This window comes from Lepisosteus platostomus, chromosome 3 (genome assembly GCF_059453375.1).
Source record: "Lepisosteus platostomus isolate fLepPlt1 chromosome 3, fLepPlt1.hap1, whole genome shotgun sequence".
Classification (NCBI taxonomy): Eukaryota; Metazoa; Chordata; class Actinopteri; order Semionotiformes; family Lepisosteidae; genus Lepisosteus; species Lepisosteus platostomus.
Window position 1 is genome coordinate 575,501 of NC_142613.1, and position 15,596 is coordinate 591,096.

The window sequence follows — 15,596 nt, forward strand, 5'->3', positions numbered from 1 at the left end:
CCAGATCGATTCCTGAGCTTCTGTCAGCTATATGTGACAGATTTTACCAGTGTGGTGCAGAAACTTTCCAGAATAGTGTAACATTTTTATTCTTTCATTTAGGAAGGGAAAAGAGTACATTTGTGAGGTAGGTAAGGATATTTTGTGCCTCCTTAAGATGCTCAAACATTCCTGGATTTGTTTTGCTCATTTGTTTCATGTTGCCTGGAATAAAGAGAAATATAGAAAATCGGTAATACACAATGCGTCTTGAAGGTTGATGTAATTCCTAAACTAGTATAACTTTAGCCAAATGGTTTGTCAGGTTATTTAAAGATGAGTGTGCAGAGGCAGGCGTGTGCCAATGAGAATCCAGTCCAGGATCCGGTCAAGATTCCGGTCCAGATGGTCTGGCTGAACAGATCTGCTTCAGCTCAGTCTGCTTCCCCTGAAAGAGACCGAGCCACAGGGCCCACAGTGAGTGTCCTCGCCTCACAGAAATCAGAGGCCTGTCACTGTCACTACAGCTTTACGTGTCCGTCCAGGTGGTGGAGAGCAATATTAGAGAACAGGTCATTTACTTCAGATCCATGATACTGGACTGTTCAGGCAAGCTTTCCACAGCGTGCTGGAGCCACTCGGTTCCTTGAGCTCATCCCAGGAAGCCCTCGGACCTTCTGTTGACACTGCAGGAGAGCAAGTCTTGCCGGGACCTAGATGGGCCAATATTATTGTTGCCTTAAGCACTGGTGTTATCATATTGAAGGGGCTTCCCTAAGTATTTCTGGGCTTGGGTTTGGTGTCTGTGCTGCAAAGGCAACTAAAAGAGGTTATTTAATGCACGTTAGCACATGGCCACAGTGTGTGGTCAGACTGTACTTGAGCCCCACTGAAACTGTGCTGTATTCTCCTGGGCTGACACTAGAGGGCGAAAGCTAGCTCCCACCCGGGGCCGATGTTCAGCTTCTCCTCGCAGCGAAGGGCGGTCCACAGCAGACATCGCTCCACAGAGCGGGGAGGGAGGGCACTGGGGTGGGCCGCCCTGCCTCCATTTCTGAAGCGGCAGGGGCTCCCTGTTCACCCAGAACCAGTGGCCCAGGAGGCTCCAGCTCAGGCCCAGCCAGACGTGGGGCGACTCGGCCTGGGCGGCCAGGCTGCCGGCTCGTTCCTGCTCCTCCTCCCAGATGACGCTGGAGAGGCCGGAGTAGCTCGGCCTGCAGTGCCCCAGGGCCTCCTCCCAGCTCTCCTCCTCCACGAGGAAGACGTCTCGGATCACTGAAAGGAAGGAAGGCAACAGGCGGTGAGGCAAACGTAGGGAATTGTCCTTGTCCGTGTGACTGAGCAGCAGCCGTCAGTTCTGGCACCAGGAGCTTCCCTGACTCCGAGGCCTGGGGCTGGACGCTCTTACCCTTCTGGCAGATGAAGGGCTGTTTCACACTGCACTCGCTCTCCTTCCACTGGCCACTGGGGCGCCTGCTCACACATTTCTGACTGCTGTCCAGGGTCAGAGAGCAGGGTCTGCCACTGTACGGCGCCCCTGGAGCAGCTGGGGTGAAGGGCCTTGCTCAGGAGCCCAACGGAGCAGGATTCCTCTGCCGGCTGCGGGATTCCTTCCACAGGCGCAGATCCCGAGCCACAGAGCCACCGCTCCGCCCCTAAAAGAACATTCACCAATGCATTGACTGGGAATCGAACCCAGGTCAACTGCTTGGAAGGCAGCTATGCTCACCACTATACCAGATACACACAAATACTAATTTATTTGTATTAATGCATGTAATAGAATTTGAACATTTTTGTAAAGTACTCTGAAAATGTATTGTTGGCCATGGTTGGTAATAGTGTTCCCAAGCTGTTGAATGTTGCATCAAGGGTGATATTAAAATCTCTTGAAATTAAATTTGTATCCTTCGTTTAAAACAAGGCTTCTGATGCTGTGGAATACACGTCTCGCACCAGCGCTATCAAGTCTATCAGGAGCTGCTACAGTGTGTTCGGGAAGGGGAATCCTGCATGATCCCCTGCATCCTGCATGAGGGGCATCAGGCACACTGTGAGAGAGAGGGGCATCAGGCGTGCTGTGAGAGAGGGGCATCAGGCGCGCTGTGAGAGAGAGGGGCATCAGGCGTGCTGTGAGAGAGAGGGGCATCAGGCGTGCTGTGAGAGGGGGCATCAGGAACGCTGTGAGAGAGAGGGGCATCAGGCACGCTGTGAGAGAGAGGGGCATCAGGCGTGCTGTGAGAGAGAGGGGCATCAGGCGCGCTGTGAGAGAGAGGGGCATCAGGCACGCTGTGAGAGAGAGGGGCATCAGGCACACTGTGAGAGAGAGGGGCATCAGGCACACTGTGAGAGAGAGGGGCATCAGGCGTGCTGTGAGAGAGAGGGGCATCAAAGTGCTCCTGAAGATATAGAGGACCTTGGTCTCGGAGAGCTTTGTGTTAATGGTCTTTGTGATGATGCAGTTGAGAGATGCTGTGGTATGAGGAAGGTAGCTGTGTGACACAGTAGTCTTGTGGCTGCATGTTCAGTTCACTTTCTTTGTCTTATGCACAAAATGCTTAACAACAAGAGGGAAGGGAAGACCAGCAGCTTGGCAACTGGGGGAAGATCAAGCTGTGATGTAGTTTTGAACCCAGCTGTAAGGGCAGTACTCTGTTTTAACAATTAAATTAAACTGTCAAAAGAGAGTCCAGTTATCAGTACATCAACAAAACTGTTCACTCTACTTAATGTTTACAATAACATTTCCATGGTGTGTGACATGAATGAGGTCTTAGTGTACCAGCTCCAGTTTAGAGTGAAATAATAAAATCTTGATTCGACCTGAATGTAATTTGCAGCCCCCTATGTCCGAGTCTCAGGTAGGCTCTCAGTAAGGGGACTGGCTCTGGGATAATAGGAAGCACAGAATTATCTCGCTTCTAATGTGGTCCTGCTCTTGGTGCAGGGCCTGATGCAGACAGACTGGCGGCTGTGCTCCAGGCCCAGGGCTGCCGGGCTTGTGATGCGCTGCTGCTCAGGCCCTGTGTCCCTCTCGCCTGCAGGATTTCGAGGAGGACCCGAGGGCGCAGGGAGCACGCGGGCACCGCAGGTCCGTGAGCCGGGGCTCCTACCAGCTGCAGGCTCAGATGAACAGAGCAGTGTACGACGAGAGGTACGGCCCCTGCCCTTGGCCACTTCCTTCGTGCTCCACCTGGGGGTGCTGGTGACCCCCAGAGTGACTGCAGGCTCAGCCAGGCGTGTGACTTCGGGACACGTGCTGGTCACTCCCTGTCAGGACAGGAAGCGGGGGGAAGGAGGGCGTGTCTGGTCTGTGGGAGCACCGCGGCGCTGGGGCTGAATCCTAGCGTGTTGGACCAGCCAGGTTGTGGCCTGATGGCGCGTTGTCTTGGTCTGCAGGCCCCCTGGCAGCCTGGTGCCCACCTCTGTGGCAGAGGCGAGCCGCGCCATGGCTGGAGACACCACGCTGAGCGAGAACTACGCCTTTGCTGGCATGCACCACATCTTCGACCAGCACGTGGACTCTGCTGGTGAGCGGACCGACCCTCCTGGAGCACTGAACGCCTGTCGCGCGCGGAGCCCTCCTCCTGCACACAGGGCCGGCCACACGACAGCGCCGCGCCAGTCAGACACGAGCACAGCGGCCGCTGGCAGCTCGCCTTTCCACTGGTGTCTGGGAAAGTCACTGTCATGAAGGAATCCATTGCCTTTACAGGTTACTCATATAAGGGAATACTTTTTCCAGTTTAATTGGATAAGTGTAATATACTTTAAAATGAAGATAGATATAGACAATATAGAAGTGCATTTAAAACTGAGAACAAGAGGCAGTTCTTTACACAAAGGGTGGTGGGAGTGTGGAACAAGCTGTCCAGACATGCTGTTGAAGCCGATACCCTGGCTTCTGTCAAGAACCAGCTGGACGAGACCCTGGGACCAATTATCTGCTAACTACCAGACAGGCAGGGGGGCCAAACTGTCTCCTCATGTTCGTAACCCCCTTCACTTCTTCAGAATTTGGCCTTTAAAAGAAAATGTATTCCTGTAGAACCTTGCAGTACTTACATGTAAAGGAACAAGTAATAGGTTTATTCCATGCTGAAAAGAGAAGAGAGAAAACACAATGTTTTGGCTCTGGAGCCTTCTTCAGTGTGAGAAAGACAGAGCAGACGGCAAAGATTGAATAGCACAGCAGAACAAAAGCTGGAGAGGGGAGGAGGCAGGAGGGGGAGGAGAAAGGTGTGAAGTCAAAACCTGCAGGAGAATAGAGGGGTGCTGAAGTGCCCCGGGCTCCTGTGTGAGTGCGAAGGGGTGACCTGTCCAGGCGCCCCTGTCCCAGCAGCGCTCGGGCCGATGTCCTGGCCGGTCTTGAAGACGAAGGTGTTAAACTGTCTTCCTCTCTCCCGCGTCCCCTCCGCTGTCCCCTGGCCTGCCCACCAGTTCCCAGGCTGCAGTTCGCCAACGACGACAAGCACCTCCTGGCCTGCTGCTCCCTGGACGGCACCCTGTCCATCATGACGCTGTCCCCCGCGCCGCCCAGCGTCAAGGTCACGCTGCGGGGCCACGAGCGCCCCGTCACCGACTTCGCCTGGTCCCTCAGCAACGACATCATCGTGTCCACGTCGCAGGACGGCAGCCTGCGCATCTGGAACACGGAGGACGGGCGCTGCATCCGCGCCGTGTGCGACCCCGACGCCTCCGAGCTGCTCTGCTGCACTTTCCAGCCCATGAACAACAACCTGACCGTGGTGAGTGAGCGTCACGTGACATGAGCGCATGAGAAGAGGAATCTTTGGGCTTTAAAAGGCCTACGTCTCATGGAATGAGTTGTCAGGGTATCTTTTTGTTTTTTCTCCTGCTCTCCCCTTCATCCCTCTCTCTCTCTCTCTTCTTTTGCTTTCTTTTTCCTCTCTCACTCCTGATCCTTTCTCTCTTCCTGATGATGTTTCTTTCTCTTTCTGTCCCTCTCTCTCTTTCTCCTCTCTCTCTCTGTCCCTCCCTCTCTCCCTCTGTCTCTCCTCCTCTCTGTCCCTCCTCCTCGGTCCTCAGGTGGGGAACAGCAAGCACGTCCTGCAGGTGGTGAACATCTCCACTGGGAAGAAGGTGAAGGGGGGCTCCAGCAAGCTCACAGGCCGGGTGCTGTCCCTCTCCTTCGACGCTCCGGGCAGGATCCTGTGGGCCGGAGACGACCGGGGCAGCATCTTCTCCTTCCTGTTCGACATGGCCACAGGTGGGGAGTCCCAGGAGAGCTGCTTCTGTGTGCCACCGCACTGCGCTGGCGAGAGGCGCTGGGAGTGTGGCCAGGGTGATGTCATCGCTGGTGGCCGAGAGCAGTTAGCGGTTTTGGTGGCGTGACGTGTAGGAGGCTGTGTCGGGGGGCTGTGTGCAGGGGGAGTGTGTCGGGGGGCTGTGTGCAGGGGGAGTGTGTGCAGGGGGGCTGTGTGCAGGGGGAGTGTGTGCAGGGGGAGTGTGTCGGGGGGCTGTGTGCAGGTGGAGTGTGTGCAGGGGGGCTGTGTGCAGGTGGAGTGTGTGCAGGGGGAGTGTGCAGGTGGAGTGTGCAGGGGGAGTGTGTCGGGGGGGCTGTGTGCAGGTGGAGTGTGTGCAGGGGGAGTGTGCAGGGGGAGTGTGCAGGGGGAGTGTGTCGGGGGGGCTGTGTGCAGGTGGAGTGTGTGCAGGGGGAGTGTGCAGGGGGAGTGTGTCGGGGGGGCTGTGTGCAGGGGGGCTGTGTGCAGGGGGCTGTGTGCAGGGGGAGTGTGTTGGGGGGGCTGTGTGCAGGTGGAGTGTGTGCAGGGGGGCTGTGTGCAGGTGGAGTGTGTGCAGGTGGAGTGTGTGCAGGGGGAGTGTGTCGGGGGGCTGTGTGCAGGGGGAGTGTGTGCAGGTGGAGTGTGTGCAGGGGGAGTGTGTCGGGGGGCTGTGTGCAGGTGGAGTGTGTCGGGGGGCTGTGTGCAGGGGGAGTGTGTGCAGGGGGAGTGTGTCGGGGGGCTGTGTGCAGGGGGAGTGTGCAGGTGGAGTGTGTGCAGGGGGAGTGTGTGCAGGGGGAGTGTGTCGGGGGGCTGTGTGCAGGGGGAGTGTGTGCAGGGGGAGTGTGTCGGGGGGCTGTGTGCAGGGGGAGTGTGCAGGTGGAGTGTGTGCAGGGGGAGTGTGTCGGGGGGCTGTGTGCAGGGGGAGTGTGTGCAGGGGGAGTGTGTCGGGGGGCTGTGTGCAGGGGGAGTGTGCAGGGGGAGTGTGTGCCGGGGGGCTGTGTGCAGGGGGAGTGTGTCGGGGGGCTGTGTGCAGGGGGAGTGTGCAGGGGGAGTGTGTCGGGGGAGTGTGTGCAGGGGGAGTGTGTCGGGGGGCTGTGTGCAGGGGGAGTGTGTTGGGGGGGCTGTGTGCAGGTGGAGTGTGTGCAGGTGGAGTGTGTGCAGGTGGAGTGTGTGCAGGGGGAGTGTGTGCAGGGGGAGTGTGCAGGGGGAGTGTGTCGGGGGGCTGTGTGCAGGGGGAGTGTGCAGGTGGAGTGTGTGCCGGGGGGCTGTGTGCAGGGGGCTGTGTGCAGGGGGAGTGTGCAGGGGGAGTGTGCAGGGGGAGTGTGCAGGGGGGAGTGTGTGCAGGGGGAGTGTGTGCGGGGGGGCTGTGTGCAGGGGGCTGTGTGCAGGGGGAGTGTGCAGGGGGGAGTGTGTGGGGGGAGTGTGTCGGGGGGCTGTGTGCGGGGGGAGTGTGTGCAGGGGGAGTGTGTCGGGGGGCTGTGTGCAGGTGGAGTGTGTGGGGGGAGTGTGTCGGGGGGCTGTGTGCAGGTGGAGTGTGTGCAGGGGGGCTGTGTGCAGGGGGCTGTGTGCAGGGGGAGTGTGCAGGGGGAGTGTGCAGGGGGGAGTGTGTGCAGGGGGGAGTGTGTGCAGGGGGAGTGTGTGGGGGGAGTGTGTCGGGGGGCTGTGTGCGGGGGGAGTGTGTCGGGGGGCTGTGTGCAGGTGGAGTGTGTGGGGGGAGTGTGTCGGGGGGCTGTGTGCAGGTGGAGTGTGTGCAGGGGGGCTGTGTGCAGGGGGCTGTGTGCAGGGGGAGTGTGCAGGGGGAGTGTGCAGGGGGGAGTGTGTGCAGGGGGGAGTGTGTGCAGGGGGAGTATGTGGGGGGAGTGTGTCGGGGGGCTGTGTGCGGGGGGAGTGTGTGGGGGGGGAGTGTGTGCAGGGGGAGTGTGTGCAGGTGGAGTGTGTGGGGGGAGTGTGTCGGGGGGCTGTGTGCGGGGGGGCTGTGTGCAGGGGGGCTGTGTGCAGGGGGAGTGTGCAGGGGGGAGTGTGTGCAGGGGGAGTGTGTCGGGGGGCTGTGTGCAGGGGGAGTGTGCAGGGGGGAGTGTGTGCAGGGGGAGTGTGTGCAGGGGGAGTGTGTGGGGGGAGTGTGTCGGGGGGCTGTGTGCGGGGGGGCTGTGTGCAGGGGGGCTGTGTGCAGGGGGAGTGTGCAGGGGGGAGTGTGTGCAGGGGGAGTGTGTGGGGGGAGTGTGTCGGGGGGCTGTGTGCGGGGGGAGTGTGTGGGGGGGGAGTGTGTGCAGGGGGAGTGTGTGCAGGTGGAGTGTGTGCGGGGGGGCTGTGTGCAGGTGGAGTGTGTGGGGGGAGTGTGTGCGGGGGGGCTGTGTGCAGGTGGAGTGTGTGGGGGGAGTGTGTCGGGGGGCTGTGTGCAGGTGGAGTGTGTGCAGGTGGAGTGTGCAGGGGGGAGTGTGTGCAGGGGGAGTGTGTGCAGGGGGGCTGTGTGCAGGGGGAGTGTGCAGGGGGAGTGTGTCGGGGGGAGTGTGCGGGGGGAGTGTGTGCAGGTGGAGTGTGTGCGGGGGGCTGTGTGCAGGTGGAGTGTGTGCCGGGGGGCTGTGTGCAGGTGGAGTGTGTGCGGGGGGCTGTGTGCAGGTGGAGTGTGTGCAGGGGGGCTGTGTGCAGGGGGAGTGTGCAGGGGGAGTGTGCCGGGGGGGCTGTGTGCAGGGGTGGGGGGAGGAGTGCTGCTGCTCTGACCTGCGCTCCGTGTCTCTGCCTGCTCCCAGGAAAGCTGACGAAGGCCAAGCGGCTGGTGGTGAGCGAGGGCAGCCCCATCTCCAGCATCTCGGCTCGCTCCTGGATCAGCCGCGAGGCCCGCGACCCCTCCCTGCTGGTCAACGCCTGCGTCCACAAGCTGCTGCTCTACAGGTGAGCCAAGCTCAGTGCGCTCAGGGCAGTGCGCTCAGTGTGCTGTGCTCAGGGTGCTGTGCTCAGGGTGGTGTGTTCAGTGTGCTGTGCTCGCAGGGTGCTGTGCTCAGGGCAGTGCGCTCAGTGTGCTGTGCTCACAGGGTGCTGTGCTCGCAGGGCACTGTGTTCAGTGTGCTGTGCTCAGGGGGGTGTGTTCAGTGTGCTGTGCTTGCAGGGTGCTGTGTTCAGGGCGGTGTGTTCAGTGTGGTGTGCTCACAGGGGAGTGTGTTCGGTGTGGTGTGTTCAGGGCACTGTGTTCAGTGTGCTGTGCTCGCAGGGTGCTGTGCTCAGGGTGGTGTGTTCAGTGTGGTGTGCTCACAGGGGAGTGTGTTCGGTGTGGTGTGTTCAGGGCGGTGTGTTCAGTGTGCTGTGCTCGCAGGGTGCTGTGCTCAGGGCGGTGTGTTCAGTGTGCTGTGCTCAGGGTGGTGTGTTCAGTGTGCTGTGCTCGCAGGGTGCTGTGTTCAGGGCGGTGTGTTCAGTGTGGTGTGCTCACAGGGCAGTGTGTTCAGTGTGGTGTGTTCAGGGCACTGTGTTCAGTGTGCTGTGCTTGCAGGGTGCTGTGCTCAGGGTGGTGTGTTCAGTGTGGTGTGCTCACAGGGGAGTGTGTTCGGTGTGGTGTGTTCAGGGCGGTGTGTTCAGTGTGCTGTGCTCGCAGGGTGCTGTGTTCAGTGTGCTGTGTTCAGTGTGGTGTGCTCACAGTGTGCTGTGCTCGCAGGGTGCTGTGTTCAGGGTGGTGTGTTCAGTGTGCTGTGCTCGCAGGGTGCTGTGCTCAGGGCGGTGTGTTCAGTGTGCTAGGCTCGCAGGGTGCTGTGTTCAGGGCGGTGTGTTCAGTGTGCTGTGCTCGCAGGGTGCTGTGCTCAGGGCGGTGTGTTCAGTGTGCTGTGCTCGCAGGGTGCTGTGTTCAGGGCGGTGTGTTCAGTGTGGTGTGCTCACAGGGGAGTGTGTTCGGTGTGGTGTGTTCAGGGCACTGTGTTCAGTGTGCTGTGCTCAGGGGGTGTGTTCAGTGTGCTGTGCTCGCAGGGTGCTGTGCTCAGGGCGGTGTGTTCAGTGTGCTGTGCTCGCAGGGTGCTGTGCTCAGGGCGGTGTGTTCAGTGTGCTGTGCTCGCAGGGTGCTGTGCTCAGGGCGGTGTGTTCAGTGTGCTGTGCTCGCAGGGTGCTGTGCTCAGGGCGGTGTGTTCAGTGTGCTGTGCTCGCAGGGTGCTGTGTTCAGGGCGGTGTGTTCAGTGTGCTGTGCTCAGGGGGTGTGTTCAGTGTGCTGTGCTCGCAGGGTGCTGTGCTCAGGGCGGTGTGTTCAGTGTGCTGTGCTCGCAGGGTGCTGTGCTCAGGGCGGTGTGTTCAGTGTGCTGTGCTCAGGGGGTGTGTTCAGTGTGCTGTGCTCGCAGGGTGCTGTGCTCAGGGCGGTGTGTTCAGTGTGCTGTGCTCGCAGGGTGCTGTGCTCAGGGCGGTGTGTTCAGTGTGCTGTGCTCGCAGGGTGCTGTGTTCAGGGCGGTGTGTTCAGTGTGCTGTGCTCGCAGGGTGCTGTGCTCAGGGCGGTGTGTTCAGTGTGCTGTGCTCGCAGGGTGCTGTGTTCAGGGCGGTGTGTTCAGTGTGCTGTGCTCAGGGGGTGTGTCAGTGTGCTGTGCTCGCAGGGTGCTGTGTTCAGGGCGGTGTGTTCAGTGTGCTGTGCTCGCAGGGTGGTGGACAATGAAGGGACCCTCCAGCTGAAGAGGAGCTTCCCGATCCTGCACAGCTCTCAGCCCCTCCACAGCATCTTCTGTCCCCTCATGTCCTTCCGGCAGGGGGCCTGCGTGGGTGAGTCGCTCCGCTCCGCCTCGGGGGACCTGGGATCGGGGGACTGCAGCGTACCCACTGGCCCTCTCTCTCGCAGTGACCGGCAGCGAGGACATGTGCGTCTATTTCTTCGACGTGGAGAGAAGCTCCAAGGCCATCGTGAACAAGCTGCAGGGCCACAGCGGCCCCGTGCTGGACGTCAGCTTCAACTGCGACGAGAGCCTGCTGGCCTCCTCCGACACCACCGGCATGGTCATCGTCTGGAGGAGGGAGCAGAAGTGAGGGCGCCCCTCGTCCCGACCGCACCACAGCAGGACTGGGGCGCACCCCACCTCGTTACAGCAGCGTGATGGCAGGACTGGGGCCCACCCCTCTCATTCCAGCGGTTCCGCGCCTCCCTGACCCTTTGCTGTCTCGGCGCTGGGGACACAGGCCTGCGGTCGGATCTCTCCTGGCTCCCGGACTGCAGAACATGAAACACTATCACTCCCCTCTCATGTCCCTGGTTTCGGAGTGTGTGTCGCTGTTCCAGGCCCCCAGCAGATTTGTGAAAAGAGTGATACAGATACTCAGACGTGCTCCTGCTGACAGCTACATCTCGCACGGGCTCACAGCGGCGTGAGTCTGCGTGCTGGTGCAGGAGTGGCCGAGTTCAGGGAGGCATCAGAACCCCACGTTTAACACACTGTTAGAAATGTGCATGCCACAGGAGGAAAGGATTAAAGGATTTCATTCTTAAATAAAGGCTATAATTATTAAAAGGGATTAGCGATTTTCCTATTGTTCTTATACTGAATATTTATAGACTTGCAAACCAGATCGATTCCTGAGCTTCTGTCAGCTATATGTGACAGATTTTACCAGTGTGGTGCAGAAACTTTCCAGAATAGTGTAACATTTTTATTCTTTCATTTAGGAAGGGAAAAGAGTACATTTGTGAGGTAGGTAAGGATATTTTGTGCCTCCTTAAGATGCTCAAACATTCCTGGATTTGTTTTGCTCATTTGTTTCATGTTGCCTGGAATAAAGAGAAATATAGAAAATCGGTAATACACAATGCGTCTTGAAGGTTGATGTAATTCCTAAACTAGTATAACTTTAGCCAAATGGTTTGTCAGGTTATTTAAAGATGAGTGTGCAGAGGCAGGCGTGTGCCAATGAGAATCCAGTCCAGGATCCGGTCAAGATTCCGGTCCAGATGGTCTGGCTGAACAGATCTGCTTCAGCTCAGTCTGCTTCCCCTGAAAGAGACCGAGCCACAGGGCCCACAGTGAGTGTCCTCGCCTCACAGAAATCAGAGGCCTGTCACTGTCACTACAGCTTTACGTGTCCGTCCAGGTGGTGGAGAGCAATATTAGAGAACAGGTCATTTACTTCAGATCCATGATACTGGACTGTTCAGGCAAGCTTTCCACAGCGTGCTGGAGCCACTCGGTTCCTTGAGCTCATCCCAGGAAGCCCTCGGACCTTCTGTTGACACTGCAGGAGAGCAAGTCTTGCCGGGACCTAGATGGGCCAATATTATTGTTGCCTTAAGCACTGGTGTTATCATATTGAAGGGGCTTCCCTAAGTATTTCTGGGCTTGGGTTTGGTGTCTGTGCTGCAAAGGCAACTAAAAGAGGTTATTTAATGCACGTTAGCACATGGCCACAGTGTGTGGTCAGACTGTACTTGAGCCCCACTGAAACTGTGCTGTATTCTCCTGGGCTGACACTAGAGGGCGAAAGCTAGCTCCCACCCGGGGCCGATGTTCAGCTTCTCCTCGCAGCGAAGGGCGGTCCACAGCAGACATCGCTCCACAGAGCGGGGAGGGAGGGCACTGGGGTGGGCCGCCCTGCCTCCATTTCTGAAGCGGCAGGGGCTCCCTGTTCACCCAGAACCAGTGGCCCAGGAGGCTCCAGCTCAGGCCCAGCCAGACGTGGGGCGACTCGGCCTGGGCGGCCAGGCTGCCGGCTCGTTCCTGCTCCTCCTCCCAGATGACGCTGGAGAGGCCGGAGTAGCTCGGCCTGCAGTGCCCCAGGGCCTCCTCCCAGCTCTCCTCCTCCACGAGGAAGACGTCTCGGATCACTGAAAGGAAGGAAGGCAACAGGCGGTGAGGCAAACGTAGGGAATTGTCCTTGTCCGTGTGACTGAGCAGCAGCCGTCAGTTCTGGCACCAGGAGCTTCCCTGACTCCGAGGCCTGGGGCTGGACGCTCTTACCCTTCTGGCAGATGAAGGGCTGTTTCACACTGCACTCGCTCTCCTTCCACTGGCCACTGGGGCGCCTGCTCACACATTTCTGACTGCTGTCCAGGGTCAGAGAGCAGGGTCTGCCACTGTACGGCGCCCCTGGAGCAGCTGGGGTGAAGGGCCTTGCTCAGGAGCCCAACGGAGCAGGATTCCTCTGCCGGCTGCGGGATTCCTTCCACAGGCGCAGATCCCGAGCCACAGAGCCACCGCTCCGCCCCTAAAAGAACATTCACCAATGCATTGACTGGGAATCGAACCCAGGTCAACTGCTTGGAAGGCAGCTATGCTCACCACTATACCAGATACACACAAATACTAATTTATTTGTATTAATGCATGTAATAGAATTTGAACATTTTTGTAAAGTACTCTGAAAATGTATTGTTGGCCATGGTTGGTAATAGTGTTCCCAAGCTGTTGAATGTTGCATCAAGGGTGATATTAAAATCTCTTGAAATTAAATTTGTATCCTTCGTTTAAAACAAGGCTTCTGATGCTGTGGAATACACGTCTCGCACCAGCGCTATCAAGTCTATCAGGAGCTGCTACAGTGTGTTCGGGAAGGGGAATCCTGCATGATCCTTTTATTTGGGGAAGGAGATCCAGTGCTGTTGATCCCTGATTTCATTTTGCAGCAATGGGTGATAAAAGCGGACCGGAATCCGAGAAGGAAAGTCGCGGGTTTCCGGGGCGGAGTCGTCAGTGTCCGAACAGTAAAACCAGTAAAACCCTTTTTTAGCACGTTGCCCGCAGAGCTCTCCAGGTTCCCTGGTAATGGATGGTGATGGTGTGTCCAGCACATCCTCTGACCAGTCTCAGCAAATCTTTCAAGTCTTGATAAAGAACATTTGGTAAATGAACAAAAGCGCAAACAAAAACAGCAGGTATTATTATTATTCTTATTGCGCTTGCGCATGCGCGCCGGCTGCGGGGGGAGGTCACGGCGCAGGAAGAGCGTGCAGCTGCAGTTTGTGCAGATTGTGCAGATGCGCCGTCTGCAGCGCTGCAGGGACGCCCTGAGCGCCGTTCTTTATTTTGTGTTCGAGTTGCTCTGCCGTGCAGGTTCGTGCAGCAAGGCAGCCTGCGGGTCCTCTCCGGAAGGAGGGACGGGGGAAGGTGTTGGGGAAATGGATTCAGAGCACTTCCTCTTCGTGTCCTGGGCTGTCTTCCCTCGGGCCTGGTAACGTTAGAACCGTCTGCAGGGGGGAGTCGGATTTCGGTAGCCTGATGCTGTAGTGCTGGCCAAGGTCTGTGGTGTCGTGCGGTGTGTTTAGGGGTGTTTTTGATGCATTTCGAGACAGATCCAGTTTGAAAGATTGAAGATTTTTTTCGTTACGGTCTTCCAAACAACACGCTGGAGTTCCAGAGCGTCCTAAGCGACACGTGAGCTGCGGCTACAAACACTAGAAATGTGAAAACCCGAGTGTAGCGGTAGTTGTGTTTATTCTGTACTGATTCTGTACGTTTGCTTCTTCAGCTGGACATCAGTCCGCGTGATGCTGTCTGTATCGGAGAGTCGAGTGTAGCTTGATGTATAGGATGTCGACCTGGAATTTGGACTCTGGGTGAATTATCTGAGACAAGCACCTGTACCAAAATTAAGTATAATTATATTAAACGTGGGTGTGTCCTTTGCAGACAATCGCAATTTCACAGTTTGCATTTTTGTTAGTGTGTGAGGACTGTTCATTGCACAGGGTGAGGTGGTGCTGTTCTCCAGAGAGCTGCCCCAGGAGCCCCACCTGGGAGACACTCAGGGATCATTCTGCACCAGCAGCCCCACCTGGGAGACACATAGTGGTCATTCTGCACCAGTAACCCCACCTGAGAGACACACAGTGGTCATTCTGCCCCAGCAGCCCCTCCTGGGAGACACACAGTGATCATTCTGCCCCAGCAGCCCCTCCTGGGAGACACACAGTGATTATTCTGCCCCAGCAGCCCCTCCTGGGAGACACACAGTGATCATTCTGCACTAGCAGATCAGGGGGAGGAAAAAGGAAAACTTCAGACAGTACAGACCCAGATGAGATTTAGCTTGACACCGGAGTATCACACCTCTTCAGTACTGTTTTTGTGGAAGTAAATATTGTGCAGGTTACGAGGCTGAATGTAGAACAGGTTTGGAGGGCTGGACTGCCCTGTGATTGAGCTGTCGGCACTCTGCTGCTGCTCTCATGGCTGGTCTCTCTTCTGCCCTCCTGCAGACATGGGGAGTGGACACACGAGTGACCGGGGAGGACTGTGAGTGACCGGCGTGGAACGCAGAGACGTAAGATGGACTCTGGTGCCGCTCCCGAGCCAGACCGGGTCGAGATCAAAGAGGAGCAGGAGGCAGAGGAGATATCGCTGGCGCGGGACCCACAGGGGAGTTGCGCAGCGGAAGGCCCGAGCTCTCCATCTTCCAAAGGCGGATCGGACACCGATGACTCGGACACGCTGTTGGAGGGCGAGAACGTGTACGAGGGACTCCACATCGTGGTGAAGGAGGAGGAGGAGGAGGAGGAAGCCCCCGGCCGCGCTCCGGTGCAGGGCTCGCCCAGTCGCGGGGTCGGCCAGGGCACGGGCAAGGTCATCACCGTGGTGACGGTGACGGACCGGCTCTCCAAGGCCAGCGGGGTGCAGCGGCTGTACCACTGCTTCGAGTGCGGGCAGGTGCTGGACCCGCGCGGGCTGGGCGCTCAGGGCCACGCCTGCGCCGCAGGCAAGGGCGCGGGCGGCGGGGACACGCGGAGCCCGCCGGGCACCAAGCCCCACGTGTGCGCGGAGTGCGGGAAGGGCTTCGAGTGGCTGCAGTCGCTGAAGGAGCACCGGCGCGTCCACACGGGCGAGCGGCCCTACCGCTGCCAGCTCTGCGGCAAGAGCTTCCTGTCCTCCGGCCACCTGCGGCAGCACCAGCAGACGCACGCCGACAGCAAGCCGCACCAGTGCGCCGCCTGCGGCAAGCGCTTCTCGCGCGCCAAGAACCTGGAGGTGCACCAGCGCGTGCACACGGGCGAGCGGCCCTACCTGTGCGCCGTGTGCCACAAGAGCTTCCCCTACTCCTCCACGCTCAAGCAGCACCTGCGCACGCACACGGGCGAGCGGCCCTTCCAGTGCGCCGCCTGCGGCAAGCGCTTCGCCCGCGCCAAGAACCTGAAGGTGCACGAGCGCGTGCACACGGGCGCCAGGCCCTACCGCTGCGGCGTGTGCGGGGAGAGCTTCGCCTACGCCCCCACGCTCAAGACGCACGAGCGCACACACCCCTGAGGCCCCGCTGCACCCCAGCAGACGGGCAGTGGCCCCAGATAGGCAGGGTTGTTCCCCGTTTCTGGTCTCGTACTTTAACACCCTTTCTACAGGACTCCCTCTCCAGCCTGGCGGCAGATCACTGTCGTTTTCAGAATTAAACCCGGATCCAAGTTCCCTCGTCTGCGCTGTTTCTTTAGTGTGTGACAAGCGTCTG

The 15,596-nt window shown here is 58.5% G+C and overlaps 2 protein-coding genes and 2 long non-coding RNA genes across 8 annotated transcripts; 2 read left to right on the top strand and 2 right to left on the bottom strand.

The window, feature by feature from the left end:
- Positions 1-73: 73 nt before the first annotated feature.
- On the bottom strand, positions 74-1,972 carry LOC148673958 (uncharacterized). The gene is made up of 2 exons (XR_015933125.1): positions 1,388-1,972; positions 74-1,254 (listed from the first exon to the last, which is right to left on the bottom strand). It is a non-coding gene; the product is annotated as an uncharacterized LOC148673958 (long non-coding RNA).
- A 1,008-nt stretch (positions 1,973-2,980) lies between these two features.
- Positions 2,981-10,685, top strand: LOC148673959 (WD repeat-containing protein 13-like). Its single transcript, XM_088623598.1, has 7 exons — positions 2,981-3,133; positions 3,379-3,509; positions 4,420-4,727; positions 5,029-5,209; positions 7,970-8,111; positions 9,823-9,941; positions 10,018-10,685. The coding sequence occupies exons 1-7, from the start codon at positions 3,108-3,110 to the stop codon at positions 10,200-10,202; spliced, it is 1,092 nt and encodes a 363-aa protein (XP_088479724.1). The 5' UTR covers positions 2,981-3,107; the 3' UTR covers positions 10,203-10,685.
- A 122-nt stretch (positions 10,686-10,807) lies between these two features.
- LOC148673960 (uncharacterized) lies at positions 10,808-12,618 on the bottom strand. The gene is made up of 2 exons (XR_015933203.1): positions 12,122-12,618; positions 10,808-11,988 (listed from the first exon to the last, which is right to left on the bottom strand). It is a non-coding gene; the product is annotated as an uncharacterized LOC148673960 (long non-coding RNA).
- A 283-nt stretch (positions 12,619-12,901) lies between these two features.
- On the top strand, positions 12,902-15,556 carry LOC148673961 (uncharacterized). Of its 5 annotated transcripts, none has more exons than XM_088623601.1 (2): positions 12,902-13,035; positions 14,359-15,556. In XM_088623601.1, the coding sequence occupies exon 2, from the start codon at positions 14,429-14,431 to the stop codon at positions 15,398-15,400; it is 972 nt and encodes a 323-aa protein (XP_088479727.1). In that variant the 5' UTR covers positions 12,902-13,035; positions 14,359-14,428; the 3' UTR covers positions 15,401-15,556. The 5 variants fall into 5 exon arrangements, with proteins under 5 accessions (XP_088479727.1, XP_088479728.1, XP_088479726.1 ...); XM_088623602.1 differs by lacking the exon at positions 12,902-13,035 and adding an exon at positions 13,089-13,213; XM_088623600.1 differs by lacking the exon at positions 12,902-13,035 and adding an exon at positions 13,131-13,398.
- Positions 15,557-15,596: the final 40 nt, after the last annotated feature.

Excerpts from the sequence above, each read along its gene's own strand:
- LOC148673961 (XM_088623601.1), top strand. The coding sequence starts at position 14,429 with ATGGACTCTGGTGCCGCTCCCGAGCCAGACCGGGTCGAGATCAAAGAG.
- LOC148673959 (XM_088623598.1), top strand. The coding sequence starts at position 3,108 with ATGAACAGAGCAGTGTACGACGAGAG. Across the intron at positions 3,510-4,419 it reads CCAGCACGTGGACTCTGCTG|TTCCCAGGCTGCAGTTCGCC; the intron begins GTGAGCGGACCG and ends CCTGCCCACCAG. Across the intron at positions 8,112-9,822 it reads CACAAGCTGCTGCTCTACAG|GGTGGTGGACAATGAAGGGA; the intron begins GTGAGCCAAGCT and ends CTGTGCTCGCAG.